This window comes from Astatotilapia calliptera, chromosome 4, assembly GCF_964374335.1.
Source record: "Astatotilapia calliptera chromosome 4, fAstCal68.1, whole genome shotgun sequence".
NCBI classification, from domain to species: domain Eukaryota; kingdom Metazoa; phylum Chordata; class Actinopteri; order Cichliformes; family Cichlidae; genus Astatotilapia; species Astatotilapia calliptera.
This window is the reverse complement of record NC_137425.1, coordinates 1980981-1996754: the sequence shown is the minus strand read 5'-3', so window position 1 is coordinate 1996754 and position 15774 is coordinate 1980981. Positions and strand designations below refer to the sequence as shown.

The following is a 15774-nucleotide window of genomic DNA, read 5'->3' as shown; positions in this document are numbered from 1 at the left end:
AGGCCTGCAGAGCGAGAGCGGAGCGCTCTAATAGGGTGATATGGTACTACAAGGTCATTAAGATAAGATGGGGCCTGATTATTTAAGACCTTGTATGTGAGGAGCAGGATTTTGAATTCAATTCTGGATTTAACAGGAAGCCAATGAAGGGAAGCCAAAACAGGAGAAATATGCTCTCTCTTTCTAGTCCCTGTCAGGACTCTTGCTGCAGCATTTTGGATTAGCTGAAGGCTTTTCAGTGAGTTTTTTGGACATCCTGATAATAATGAATTACAGTAGTCCAGCCTGGAAGTAATAAATGCATGAACTAGTTTTTCAGCGTCACTCTGAGACAGGATATTTCTAATTTTAGAGATGTTGCGCAAATGGAAGAAAGCAGTCTTACATATTTGTTTAATATGTGCGTTGAAGGACATGTCCTGGTCAAAAATGACTCCAAGGTTCCTCACCGCGTTACTGGAGGCCAAGGTAATGCCATCCAGAGTAAGAATCTGATTAGATACCATATTTCTAAGATTTTCAGGGCCGAGTACAATAACCTCAGTTTTATCTGAATTAAGAAGCAGAAAGTTAGCGGCCATCCAGGTCTTTATGTCTTTAAGACATTCCTGCAGTTTAACTAATTGGTGTGTGTTATCTGGCTTCATGGACAGATAGAGCTGGGTGTCATCTGCATAGCAGTGAAAATGTATGCTATGTCTTCTAATGATACTGCCTAAGGGAAGCATGTATAATGTAAACAGAATTGGTCCTAGCACTGAACCCTGTGGAACTCCATAATTAACCTCAGTGTGTGAAGAGGACTCTCCATTTACATGCACGAATTGGAGTCTATTAGATAGATATGATACAAACCACTGCAGCGCAGTACTTGTAATACCTACAGCATGTTCTAATCGCTCTAATAGGATATTATGATCAACAGTATCGAACGCTGCACTGAGGTCTAGCAGGACAAGCACAGAGATGAGTCCACTGTCAGAGGCCATAAGAAGATCATTTGTAACCTTCACTAAAGCTGTTTCTGTGCTGTGCTGAGCTCTGAAACCTGACTGAAACTCTTCAAATAAACCATTCCTCTGCAGATGATCTGTTAGCTGTTTGACAACTACTCTTTCAAGGATTTTTGATATGAAAGGAAGGTTGGAGATTGGCCTATAATTAGCTAAGACTGCTGGGTCTAGAGATGGCTTTTTGAGTAAAGGTTTAACTACAGCCAGCTTGAAGGCCTGTGGTACATAGCCGATTATTAGAGATAGGTTGATCATATTTAAGATCGAAGAATTAATTAATGGCAGGACTTCTTTGAGCAGTTTTGTAGGAATGGGGTCTAAAAGACACGTTGATGGTTTGGAGGAAGTAATTATTGAAGTTAACTCAGAAAGATCAATTGGAGAAAAAGAGTCTAACTTAACATCAATGGTACTAAGAGTAGCTGTAGATAATATTACATCTGTGGGATGATTATTGGTAATTTTTTCTCTAATGATAAAAATTTTATTTGTGAAGAAGTTCATGAAGTCATTACTAGTTAACGTTAAAGGGATGGTTGGCTCAAAAGAGCTCTGACTTTTTGTCAGCCTGGCTACAGTGCTGAAGAGAAACCTAGGGTTGTTCTTATTTTCTTCAATCAGTGATGAATAGTAAGATGTTCTGGCTTTGCGGAGGGCTTTCTTATAAAGCAGCAAACTATTTCTCCAGGCTAAATGATGATCCTCTAGATTTGTGACACGCCATTTCCTCTCCAGATTACGAGTCATCTGCTTTAGGGTACGTGTTTCAGAATTATACCACGGAGTCAGGTACTTCTGATTAGAGACCTTAGTTTTCACAGGAGCTACAGTATCCAGAGTCGTACGTAGTGAGGAGGTGAAATTATTAACAAGATAATCGACCTCTGTTGGGGTAGCGTTCAGATAGCTGCTTTGCTCTGTGTTGGTACAGGGCATTGGAGATGATAACAGTGGGTGGATTATATTCTTAAACTTAGTTACAGTGCTTTCAGAAAGACATCTACTTTGATAAAGTCTACTCTTCACCGCTGTGTAATCAATTATTGTAAAAGTAAATGTTATCAGGAAATGATCAGACAGGAGAGGGTTTTCAGGAAACACTGTTAAATGTTCAGGTTCGATGCCATATGTTAAAACAAGATCTAGAGTGTGATTAAAGTGGTGGGTGGGTTCTTTTACATTTTGAGAGAAACCAATTGAGTCTAATAACAGATTAAATGCCATGTTGAGGCTGTCATTTTTAGCATCTACATGGATGTTAAAATCACCCACAATAATTATTTTATCTCAATCTCACGCACTAGCTCAGGCTTCTTCCCCACCAGAGAGGAGACATTCCATGTCCCAATTGCCATTCTTGGTAGCCGCGGATCGGACCGCCAGGGCCTTTGCTCCTGGCCGGCGCCCGGCACACATTGCACCCAACCCTGACGGTGCCTCCTGTGGGTGGTGGGTCTGCAGGAAGATGCGCCAATGTCCCTTTTTTGGGCTGTGCCCAACCGCGCCCCATGGACTAAGGCCCCGTCACCAGACGCTCGCCCTCGGGCAACCTCCCGGGGCCTGGCTCCAGGGCAGGGTAAACTGTTCCCTGGATGTTTTCCTCATAAGGGTCTTATGAATCGCTCTTTGTCTGGTCCCTCACTCAGGACCAATTTGCCATGGGAAACCCTACGAGGGGGCGGAGGAGACTTTAAACACTTTTTACTTAAATCCAGCTTCACGTTAAATGTGACACTTTTTACCTGGCATAGACTAATCCAGAGCTTCCCAAACTGTGGGGCCCACTCCCTAAGGGGGGGGGAATAGGGGGGTGCAGAGCCATTGCAGGGGGGTGCGGTATGAAAAGGAAAAAAAAGAACGCTTGGACACTGCTAGCATAATGGACAGGTTTTGGACGGGGCGCCCACACAAACGCAAAGCAGGAGATGAAGCATCGCTGAATATGTTTCCAAACCGACTTCATTCTAAGCCAAAGACTAGAAAATCTGCTGAAGCATATTTTTCCTTTGGCTTCACCTGCACAAGTGCCACGGTAGGTCTCCCCTGCAGAATTGTTTTTCCTTCGTCGGGAGCACATGTTGGGCTCTTCAAATCACAGACAAACAGGATCCCACATTTTTGATTTTTAGTTCACAAACACTTCTTGTAACGACTAACTACTCCTGACATTTTGGAGATGTTAGCTCTTTATACAGTAAAGTTACAGTGGGATACAAATAACATCAGGCTGATCCTGCCACGATTTGTTCCCCCGGTTGAAAAATGTATTGATTGCAATGTTGAACATTATTCTCCAAAAGTTAATTCTGTTCATCTGGACGTAGCGCTTTGTGGGAGAAACGTTTCGTCACTCATCCAAGTGACTTCTTCAGTCTCAGCTGACTGCAGGTTTCCCCAAATCTTATAAACATTTGCATAATGGCTGAAGCCAGCCCACTGAAGGAACAGCCTGACGTGCCTGTAGCCCGGAGCACAACCACACACACACACATAGGCTGTATCCCAATTCAGGGTCTGCAGCCTTAAAGGCCGCATTTTAAGGCCGATTACGTCACAGCGACGCGACAAAGGCTGTCCCAATTCAAAGGCTGCTCGAAATGCGGCCCTCAAATGCGTCCTTCATTTCCCTGAATTTTAAGGCTGTGGCGGTGTAGACTTCGTAGCCCAACGTATCCCAGAATGCATAGCGCAGCGGTGGGTGTGGATAATTTTGCTGAAAAAAAAACGGCGGATGAGGGGCGCCCAAAGAGTAACTTTGTAAACTAAGTGCTGAATATTATGTCACTTATTTATGTGCAAATGTTTAATAACGAAGAACATTGAACATTACTGTTGGCCACATGTCGGCAAAGTCATGTGACATTAGTGACGTTTGTACTAACTTGGTTTTAAAGCCTTTACTTTAAAATATACGCCGTTCAATAGCTGAGCTTAATCCTACAGAGAATGATCAAAGCTCATGTAGAAACAAACAAATGAACAAAAGATTTTCTCCTTCATTTCTGTCAAACACAGCTGTATGACACGTTTCCAGCTGTTAGTATCATGGTTGCTAGGCAACCTGGGCAGCGCAACAGAGGCTAGACCGTCCCATTTCACAAGCCTTGCACTTCAGGCCTTAGCGGTCTTTGAGAGAATTTGCATACTTATGATGCAAATGTACTGTTTATAAGATTTGGGGAAACCTGCAGTCAGCTGAGACTGAAGAAGTCACTTGGATGATGACGAAACATTTCTCCCACAAAACTCTACGTCCAGATGAACAGAATCAACTTTTGGAGACTTACTTTCCTGGATGATTGAGATGCATCAAGACGTTGAACATTATTACACAGGAAAAAACAACTGCACGTAAAATAATCACACCGTGACGCCTCTGCCTTTCTAAATATAGGGACAGTAACTGCGTGTGTGTATGTAAGCGTGTAAAACTTAAAAAAGATAGTCAGATTAACAGTATTTTGTCTCTATCTGCCATTCTGTAATTCATCTCATGTAAACAATACAGGAAACAGTTCACAAAGACGCAGACTAAACACAAGACTAAAGCAATACTAAATGCGAGGGCACAAGAACCACAGACTATAAATAATAATAATCAACAAGACAGAGATAAAGAATAACCCATAATACAAAATCAAACCAAAACATAAGAAACTCAAAATGCCATGACAGTTTGAGTGTGGATGAAACAGCTGCATTTTCAAAAATACCCATGTAGGTGTGGACATAGCGTAAAAGAGTTAGTAGTTTATTTTATTACTACCTGTAATTTATTGCAGTTCACTTGTATTTTTTTAATCGTTTTCTTGTAAAACACACGGGGGCCTAGTACAAAAAGTGTGGGAACCACTGGAGTAATCCATGGTATAAATTAATTCAATTCAATTCAATTTTATTTATATAGCGCCAAATCACAACAAAAGTCGCCTCAAGGCGCTTTATATTGTACATATATAATATGTATATATCATACAGAGAAAAACCCAACAATCATATGACCCCCTATGAGCAGCACTTTGATGACACTGGGAAGAAAAAACTGCCTTTTAACAGGAAGAAACCTCCAGCTGAACCAGGCTCAGGGAGGGGCGGGGCCATCTGCTGTGATTGGTTGGGGTGAGAGAAGGAAGACAGGATGAAGACATGCTGTGGAAGAGAGACAGAGGTTAATAACAGATATGATTCAATGCAGAGAGGTCTGTTAACACATAGTGAGTGAGAAAGGTGACTGGAAAGGAAAAACTCAATGCATCATGGGAATCCCCCGGCAGCCTACGTCTATTGCAGCATAACTAAGGGAGGATTCAGGGTCACCTGGTCCAGCCCTAACTATATGCTTTAGCAAAGAGGAAAGTAGAGATAGTGTCTGTCTCCTGAAAAATTAGCCAGGTATAGTGTATTATACAGGTAGTGTTTTATGATGTCCTGCTCTAAGAACCACTTATACTTCTGTGTTAAATGTAGTCTGTAGGTATATCATATTTTACAGCATAACCTGATGTACACCTCCATAGAAATATGATTATGCTTTCACTCAGACTGGAATGACTGTGATTGGCTCGTTTGCTACCTTTGTTTTCTCCTATGCATTTCTGGTTACTTTTTCTTCCCAGTGCCCTTTCAACATCTACAGGAAGAGAATCAACAAACTCCATCAAGAGCTAGTATTTCAGCAGCAACATTACCAAACAACTCAGACCCACCATACATGAGTATGAACGATAGATGCGGGCCACATGCATAGGCTACGTTTTAGGCCCAAAATAGAGCAAAAGTATGCATTAAGCACTAGTCTATACACAGTTGCTACGAATCAGCAAGCACCTTTGTATTGCACTTCCAGCCCCACTCCTCAGTTACATTTCTTTAAGTCAGTATTTCATGCTGACTTAATGTCAGTTCTGCATGGATGACACTGATGTCAGGAATGCTCCCTTCTATATGGCTCATCTTCTCCCCAGCTTGTGTTTGCAAATTATGCTTGAAGAAAGGTGGGGAGGTTTAACACAGCCATTACAGGTTGACATAACGAGTTCAAATCTGTAAAACTTGGGTCCCATGAAGTTGAGCGTAAAGGTGTAGATCTTGTTTGAAGCTGATGAAGTTTATGTATGTGTGCTTCGTTCCTCCCACAGCTCCCCTGTAGCGTCCGAGTGGACTGTCGTGTTGGGGCGTCTGAAGCTAAATGGATCCAACCCCTTTGAGGTGACGCTGAATGTGACAAATATCACTCTGAGCAACACGACCGGGACCAACATAGCCATCCTCCGTCTATCTGCCCAGCCCACCCTGACCGACTACATCCAGCCCATCTGCTTGGACAACGGGAGAACCTTCGCCGAGGGCTTGGCGTGCTGGGCGGCCGGTTGGAGTCCTGGAAGAGGAGGAGGTGAGTCAGCAACATGAAGGCTGACAGAGTTCTGCCCAGACTCTGCACCAGTCCATCTCTCAGATTACACATGTGGACCACTGCACTTACAGTTTCTTTAGTCAAACATCAGGATTTTCTTATCTTTCATGATGTTAGCTGAGGAAGTTATGCAGCAGTTTCAGACCTCGGTGGTAAACTGTGGGAACTCATCATCGAGTGAGAGCATCTGTACAGACGTGTTTGCACTGCAGCAGGTAAATGACTGGATTCTTCTTCTTATAACACTGTCTGCTGACATGTTGTTTATTCTGGATCTTGGATTTAGCTGCTTTTCAGAAGCAAAGCTTTAAACAAAGTTCTCTGATTTCTCCAAATGTTCAGAAACTGAATAAAACTCTTTAAAATTGTTTAAACCTTTAGCTGGAAGATTTTAAAGTGTTTTTAGCAGCTCTGACTGATGACTGTGTACATGTAGATTTTATGTCCCGATGACCTATAGTTTAGAAAATACATAAATTAGGTGCCCATTTCAATATGGAAGCTGAGTGGTCAGATTTGAAGAGCACCTTCAAAACAAAATGAATCCTGAAATGCTCTGACTAGGGCAATACAAGGAAAATATAATATTGTGATATTTTTTGGCTATATTGTGAAACACGATAAATAATGTAATATGTCTTGAGGCCAAGCGCAAAGGGGCTTAGCTGCAGTTTAAACCTCTGTGCAGTCAAGTTTCTTTATATAAATATTGGCATGTGTGTATCCACAGAAACCTCTGAATCTCAGCTACAACCACCAACTGATAATATTAATGATACATTCACAGCGTGCGGGAGAAACAAAAACTCACAGTGAATTATGTGTAGACGGCTTAATATTTCCATTGCAACCTATACTCAATGGTTACGATTAAGGCATTTTAACCATCATACGTAGAATATTATAGATTATAATAATAACTGACCCTTTCCGTATGTTCAGGGTGATTCTGGCGGCCCGCTGATGTGTAAGCAGGGCGGCTCTTGGTTCCAGGCGGTCGTGTTAACAGATCCAAGCTCCTCTGCCAGGAGGAGACGAAGCTCAGTCATGACCTTCACCAGAGTGAGCACCTTTGATGCCTTTCTGACGAAGACGCTGGGGACCCTCTTGTCTCCAGCCTCTAACACCACCACAACTACCTCACGCCCCGTATCACAAAGCAGCGGGGGTCATCCTGCTCATTCCTTCATCTTTGTCTTCTTCCATCTCCTCAGCCTCACCGTTTGTCTCCAGCTCTTCCTGTAGAGAGTTTGACTTGATCGACATGATGTGATGGACACAAATGAATGTGAACAAGCTTTGACTCTAAGACTTTACAGGCTTAAAGCTGTGCCTGCTAATCTTTGACTTGATTCTGCCTCAATCGGTTATCTAGAGCTCAGTGGTGATGTTTGGGCAGGTTTACTGTAAGCTAAGGGTAACTTTAGTGTACCACTACCAAGAAAATTAAGCTAGTTGTGTAATGCGTGCCATATCATTTTTGAGGCGCAGCATTTTTATCATGAATTCTGACCCATAGTGTGTACTGTACACTTGTTTATGATTATATACGTACCCCAGACTTGACAAGATGTTTGCCAGACGACTTGCAGATGAATAACATGAACAACTACGTACCTGTGCACAGGTAGCTGCTTTTTTGCAAACAGTTTTACTTTCCCACCAAATTTAAGTTGTCTTTTATTCGAACTAATGCCCATGTGCTCGAGTGATGAATAAAACCGATTAATAATTTTTTATTCTGTAAAGAAGATCTTTCTTCTGATTTCCAGCTCCATGTCTTTATTATTTATGTTCACTTTACTCCTGCTCTAATGTGATGGTGGCACCAGGCGTCGGAGCTAAACTTTGGTATAAAAATGAAGAATTCCTTTAAACTTGCACTGAACATGAAAATTTATCCCAGCAGTTCATTATCTGCACTTGTTACATACATATCTATATATTTGAGGTAATAACGGTGAATGGTGTTTCTAAATCGTTCATTCATTTTCAGGAGTGTTGTGTAATTCTAACAAAATTGTAACACAAATACTGCTAATGGCATATCCTGCAGTCGTAATTAATCTGATTTAAAGAAACATATTTTGGAGCTCTCAGGAGCAGGATGATGATCGGGCTGTTCCTCGTCTACCTCGTGTCTGGGCCACAACGCTAAGTACTCAAACTATTGAACTGCAGTGGAAAACAAATGTGTAATTTGAAGGAAAAACAATAAATATCCAGTAAATGCAAAAAATAAATAAATAAATAAATAAATATATATTAGGGGTGCAACGATACACAAAATTCACGGTTCGGTTCGGTTCGATACTTTGGTGTCACGGTTCGATATTTTTTCGATACAAAAAAAATGTTCATGCCTTTTTAATTTGTCATTTATTAAAATTATAAATATATATTTTAACTCAAAAGTACAGTTTTTAAATTTAACCCTAACCCTTGTGCGTGTTTTTTATTTTAACAGCGAATGCGCACCTGCGGACCACTTATGTGCAGCCCTGGTTATTTAGCTCGTCATATTGCAGCCACAGAAATTCTTTTGTCCATGAAACCATGAAGCTGCACTTTCTTTTTGCTTTATAGTCTGATTTGTCATAACTTCTCCGTTTTGTGGTAAGCTTTTCTTTGGCTGTCACCCTGACCTGTCTTATTTGGCTCAGCAGAACTAAAATATATATCTGTCTGTGAAGGTTCTCAGTCATCCAGGTCATCGTAGTCAAATATATATCCTGCTGCTTTTACACACGCACTCACATAAGCTCAGCGATTCTCTGCGCGATCAACCTCTCACATGTTTAAGCTGCGGGAGATTTCACTTGTCATGTTTGCATAGTAAGCTAACAATTAATAAGACGATGTCAGAGGAATTGGTGCGCAAATTATCATCACTCACAGATCAGTGCTGTCGCTCTCTATACACAGTTCGCGCGATTGCAAAGTGAAAGCAAAAAAACAACCGCAAATTCAAACGCGACTTCAATATGTCACATATTGACAGTGGCTCACCGATGCCAATGACATAATTACCCAGCTACATTTCCGAAAGAATGCAAAAGCATTGACATATATTTTTCCTACAATAGCCCGACGGGCAGGGAAGAGATAGATTTTGGTACCCCGACTGAAAAAATCACTAGCCCCGGGACGTTGGGCTAGCGATATTGCGAGCAAATGCACATTTCTATGTTTCAATGGTATCTGATTGAGGAATCACTCATCTTTGGAAAAGAGAGTTTATTACAGAGAAATGTCTCTTTCCAAAATAAAAGCTATACTATCCGCTTCTTCTGGGCTATATTCTCAGCAGCATATTAAACAGCTGTCTAAATGACTCGGCTAAAGTTAGTAGCATGCTTGTTGTTTTTGTCTTTGCACTAGGATGATGTCGGCGTAAATGTGCAGTCATATTCGTTGTGTTCCCACTAGTGCTTTCAGGTTAATCTCGTTGAAATGACCTTAACGCCACAACACGGCAAATCTCCGTTAACGAGCTACCGCCGATCGCCCCGTGCATGGGGCTAGACGGCCAACACGTTAACGAGCTAACTGCGCTAACACACTAGTTCCCACCCATGTAATTGAGCATTGCATGGCACATCCAACATACTGTTTTACTTTAGTCCATGACTCGCTTACCTTCAGGGTCATACGTCACATGAAAACCAAAATAATTCCAAACGCCAGATCTGAATGAGGGTGGGGGAGGTCCATGTTGTAAGGAGAGCTTAACTTCTGTCTCGCTAGCTTGCCCTGCGCTCTTCCTTCTGACGATGCTGTCTGTGTGGAGCACTCAGTGGATCTGTGCTCGACAGTGCAGCCTAGGCGGAGTAGTCGAACGCAGATTCACTGAGCGCTCAACACAGACAGCATCGTCAGAAGGAAAGTTGATAAAATAAATTACAAATGTTGTATTGGTCGATACATATGCGTACCGAACCGAAAGCACTGTATCGAACGGTTCAATATCGATACGAATATCGTTGCACCCCTAATATATATATATATATATATATATATATAACCCTATGTCTTTCTTTGTTTTCGATACATATATTCATTGTGGGATGTTTTTTGGGGTTTTTTTTTTTAGATCATTGGGGAATTTTTCTGGGGAAAACCTGGTCTTGTTAGCAGACATGGCATCCATCCCACTTTGGATGGCGCAGCTCTCATTTCTAGAAATCTGGTCAGACCTGTTAAACCCTCAAAAACATGATTGTCCAGAGTTGGGACCAGGAAGCAGAGTTGCAGTCTTACATGCCTCTACTCCACTCCGTCTTATTAATCAACCACAGACCCTGACAGTGTGATGTAGAGGCTGTGTGTAGGCACCAGAGATGGGCAGTAACACGTTATGCGTTACTGTAATCCGATTACTTTTTTCAAGTAACGAGTAAAGTAAGGGATTACTATTGCAAAAACGGTAATTGGATTACTGTTACTTTCCCGTAGGAACGCTGCGTTACTGCGTTACTAAAGCCGTGATTTTTTTGCGAGAATGTCTCACGACAGTGACGTAAGCAAGTGCGACGTTAGTGACAACAGCTGTGTGCAGATCAACAATGGAATATATATCGAGTGCAGAGAGAGTATGAGCGTGCAGCGTTTAAAGCGTGGAAGCACTGACCTTACTTTGAGTTTGATTCCATAAAAAGTGACAAAATCATTAGTGTCCGCTGTGCGTGGGAAGAAAACTTCTTTTTACAGCAAAAAAACCCCTAAACTTCCAACGAGCACCGAGTAGCTACGACGTAATGGGAAACTCACAGAGAAACTCACGGATTCTTCCACTGACCGCGGCACACCTGCACCAGGGTAAACCTCCGCCTACCCCACTCCTGCTTTACAGGTGAAAATAGAGCAACAGCACCGCTGAGTCTTTGACTTTATTTATTTTCTGCTGTGTTTTACTTGCATCTATTTGAAAGCGCGAGTGTAAACACACACACAAAAAAAAAAATATATATATATATATATATTTTTTTTTTTATGTGGTTGAATGTGCAGAAAATAGGTTTAAATATTAAACAAATTTCTTCCAGTCAGAGAATGTTGCATATAATAAAATTTTTGCTTGATGCATAAAGTTAAAAGATTAAAACTAATAAAACAAGTTTTAAAAACAGACTTTTCCATTTGATTACATGTTGTATGATGGATTATGCAGAAAAAGTAGAATTGGGCTGAAAGATCTATTGCTTTATCACCTGTTCAGGTTGTAAATTGTATTTTTAAAAAGTCACTAAGTAACTAAGTAATTAATTACTTTTGAAAATAAGTAATCAGTAAAGTAACGGGATTACTTTTTTGGGGAAGTAATCAGTAATTAATTACTGACTCTTGGTGTTCGCTGGCTCTGCGGTAGAGTATCACTTCCTGTTCCTGCTCAAACACAGTGGTGTTTCTGAGTAGCTTATTTGCTTAGCAATTTAATTAACAACTTTTAAATACATTCTTCTTTCATAGTATAATCTTCACGTGCTTCATCCGAAGCACACTTTCTGTGTACTCACTACCTAATTTATAGCCAAAGTATTCACTCACTGTCTCTGTACTGTTTCGCTAGCGTAGCTTAGCTCGTAGCCGACTCGTTAGCAGCATGGCCTCTTCTGTCCCTTGTCGTGTCCAAATTCATGAGCTGCATCCTCCTGAGGACCCGGCCTTCGCGGTCTACGTGGGCCGGGTCCTCAGGAAGTCGGGTAAGCCGGAAGTAAACGGCTGTGGAATTGGACGGTCTAGCCTTCTACTCCCGCCCTTAAATCAGAGTATTTCCGGCCGTCAGCGCCACGGCACGAAAATCGAAAATGGACCCCGAAATCTTTCTCCGTTTTTTGTGTTCATTTTTAATTATCAACGATCTAAAAAAACTGTCTCGCGGTCGTCATCGCCGGCATGTTTTGTACTCCAGGCTCATCAGAGAAAATCATATCCAGGTAAAACTATTAATCTAGACGCATTTAGGAATTACTTAGCTAGTTTTATGGATAATTTCAGTGACTGAATGACGGCGGTCATTCAAAATATATGAACAAAATCCCTTAGAAAATGTTCTTCTATAAGTTTACATTTATTTTCAGTTATTCATATGATCTGTTACTTATTTTTGTACATAAAATTGCAGTAAAATTGTCAGAAAGCCAAAAACAGGGTTATTTTTGAGTTCACAAAAAAGCTTAGCTACACAGATGAAATGTATAAAATGTTATTTCTCAGTGTGATGGACCGAGCAGTGAAGGAAACTTAGGCACAGGTTAAAGTCCAAAAAATGATTTTTTTATTTAACCCAAAAAACATAATTGGTTAACTCATGCAAAAAGAATCAAAATCTTGGGCCCATAAAAGAGGTCAAACTAACAAAACTCTACTCAAAGTTAACAACACAACTGATAACTCAAACAAACTGACCTAACTTAATGAGACAAAGGGGAAACTTAAATAGTGGCTGATCAGCCCACAAAAACAGGAAAAGGGGTAAAACACACAAAACCTAACTAAACCAAACATAATGAACTCCAATTCCCCCCCATGGTCCCGAGTTATGGCGTGAACCAATTTGTAGCCTTCCTTTAAAGCTCGCTCCGCCCCTTTTCCACCTCTTGGCTCCTTAATCAAGGGACTGGAACAGCTGCAACTAAGGTAACTCAGAAAACAAAAGATTAATCATACATAACAGTGTAAACTAAAATGTGCGCACTTATTTTAGAATGCAGCGTTATGTGGATATGTGAATGAATTCTAAACCAAAACCAGTTATTTATTGTTCTGTAAATAAATTCCTATATTTAAAGAAAGAAATGTGAATGCAATATTACTTATAAGCCTCTACACTAACATGGTGATATTACCACTGTGTGGCTGTAAGTGCAGCCATCACACTCAGTGTTAGTATATTTTACTCAAGCTTAGTAATCAGAATAATGCTTTGATGTCATAAAATAAATGAAGTCATACCTTTCTATTAAAACTGATTATGCTGTTCTCCACCTTTTCCTTAACCAGACAAGGCCGTTGTACTGCAGGATTAACCAAAGTGTACCAGTCCTGGACCGTTTTTTTAGCCAGGACGATCCAAGGCCTGATTTTCGGCTAAGCAGGGAGTCTCTGGCAGTGTTGTTAAATCTGCTGAACCAGGATCGGCGGCATGGATGGGGTGCCACAATTGAGATACTGGTGTTACTTTTCTGGTTGGCAAGTGGAGCATCCTACAGGGTGGTCTCAAGAGTGTTTGGGATGCCGCGTTCTACTGTCCACTACATCGTCCACCGAGTCACGAAAGAGGTGTTGGCCATTCGCTACCAGGTCATCCACCTCCCAACAACCCCAGAGGACCTGGAGGTAGTGTCCCGTGGGTTTGCAGGGCTGGCACGCCACAGAGCCTTTATGAAAGCGGTGGGTGCAATTGACGGCTGCCACATACGCATCAAGTGTCCAAGTGGCCCTGATGGTCAGTGCTATAGGAACAGAAAACTGTTTCCATCAATCATCTTGCAGGCGGTTTGTGACCATCGGGGCCGCTTCATCGACACATACGTGGGCTGGCCTGGGTCGGTGCATGATTCCAGGGTGCTCCGCCACAGCCCACTGTACAGACAGTCAGTCTACCCTCCTCCAGGGCATTTCATCCTCGCAGATGGAGGGTACCCATGCCTCCAGCGTCCACTCCCCCTCATCACACCCTACAAGAGGCTAGTCCAAGGTGTGGGAGCCCAGCGCTTTAACAGCCATCATTCCAGGGCACGCTCCATAATAGAGCGTGCTTTTGGGATGATGAAGAACAGGTTCAGGGCCATCTTCCTGCAAGCGCTGGAGGTGCACCACACCTTTGTACCTCATGTAAGTGACCACCCAATGTCAAATTAATTGTGTGTGCGTATACATATATATATGTATGTATGTGTGTGTGTGTATGAAAGAATGTGTATATGTATATCACTACAGGTAGTAACAGCATGTGCCATCCTCCACAACATTTGCCTCAGTGCTGGTGACATTGTGGCTCCTGAGGATGAACCTGAGGAAGATGGAGCAGAGGATGAGGGGGAGGCTGGATTGGAGGCAGTCAGTGGTGCTCTGTGGCGGGACCAGCTGTCTGCCGAGGTGTCTGCCCTGGAGGAGGTACCACCAGACCATGACTACTGTTAACAGGCAAGTAAACATTTATCTAAGCATCTTTTTTAATACCATTTTTTCAAACTGTTGTCTGCTACAGAGTCACAAGTATTATACTAGTAGTGAATCCACTTTCTCTGGTTTGCATATTTCTGAAAAACCTCTTAGTGGTGTGGCAGCCGTCGATTGAGTCAGCCCTGCAAACCCGTGGATGAACGATGCGGTGGACAGAGGGAGGAAGCATCCTAAAACTCTTTGCAGACCACCCTGTGCGATTCTCCACTTTCTGACCAGAAAAGACAAACCACGGGTCACAGTCGCAGCACCCCATCCATGTCTGATCTTCTTTCGGCAAATCCAGCAACACTGCCAGAGATTTTCTGTTTGTGTGATCTTTAAAGTATATTTGAAAAAAAAAAAACGGTCCAGGAACAGGTCACTTTGGTTAATCCTGTGTGAAAATTTGTAAATATTTGTATATATTTTTCCTTCTCTGACTAAAATTCATTTTTTAGAAATATTCTTGTTTTATTATTATTTACCTTTGAAGAGTTTTAAATTGACATTTAAAGTTTATGTTCATACATGTTAAAAACAACTAAATAAAATGAGTTCAGCGAAATCTGTTTTCATCAATTTATTCATAGTGGAAAACTTAAAATAACACGTAGAAAAAGGTAAGAAATGTATTAAAAAAAAAAGAATATCTGAAGGCACAACCAATTTGGGAACTAATTTTCATTAATCAAAAACTTTTAGTATGACATAACAAATAGAACAAAGTAAGAACATATCTGAATATATTTTTAACTTATTTAGGAACTAATCTTTCTAGAATGGAAAAAAGTCTGTCCATCCTGTCCCTGCTCTCCTGTTCTCTCCTCTCCTCAGCCTCCCTTTGGTACTGCATGTCCTCTTTGATGAGCTCAAGGAGCTCATCCTGTCTGTCCCTTCTCCTCTTCCTTCCCGTTGCTGCTGGCTGACCTCCTTCCTCATCTGTCTCCTCTTCCATCTCACTTTGGTCACCCACTGCTGTACTTGGCCCTGGAGTGTCCTCAGGGAGAGAGGAAATAAGGACAGGGGGCCTAATGGAAGGCCTCTGTCCCATCACCTCATCCATGAGGCCAAACCAGGGCCAAGTAGCAGCAGTGGGCTTCCCACTGACTCCCTCACCTGACCCTGGACACTTGCAATCCTAATGGCAGAGGAAATCAGAAATGACAGACAAATGTAAAC

At 41.7% G+C, this 15774-nt stretch overlaps 1 protein-coding gene across 5 annotated transcripts in view; it reads left to right on the top strand.

Annotated features, from left to right (window-relative positions):
* Positions 1–8160, top strand: part of LOC113020186 (transmembrane protease serine 9-like) — a 61475-nt gene extending 53315 nt beyond the window's left edge. For all 5 annotated transcript variants that reach the window (XM_080300067.1, XM_080300066.1, XM_026163944.2 and 2 more), the window contains exons 8-10: positions 6152–6405; positions 6544–6641; positions 7369–8160. In XM_080300067.1, the coding sequence (XP_080156193.1) occupies positions 6152–6405; positions 6544–6641; positions 7369–7671 (655 nt within the window). In that variant the 3' untranslated portion in view covers positions 7672–8160. The remainder of the gene's footprint in view (positions 1–6151; positions 6406–6543; positions 6642–7368) is intronic.
* The last annotated feature ends 7614 nt before the right edge of the window (positions 8161–15774 follow it).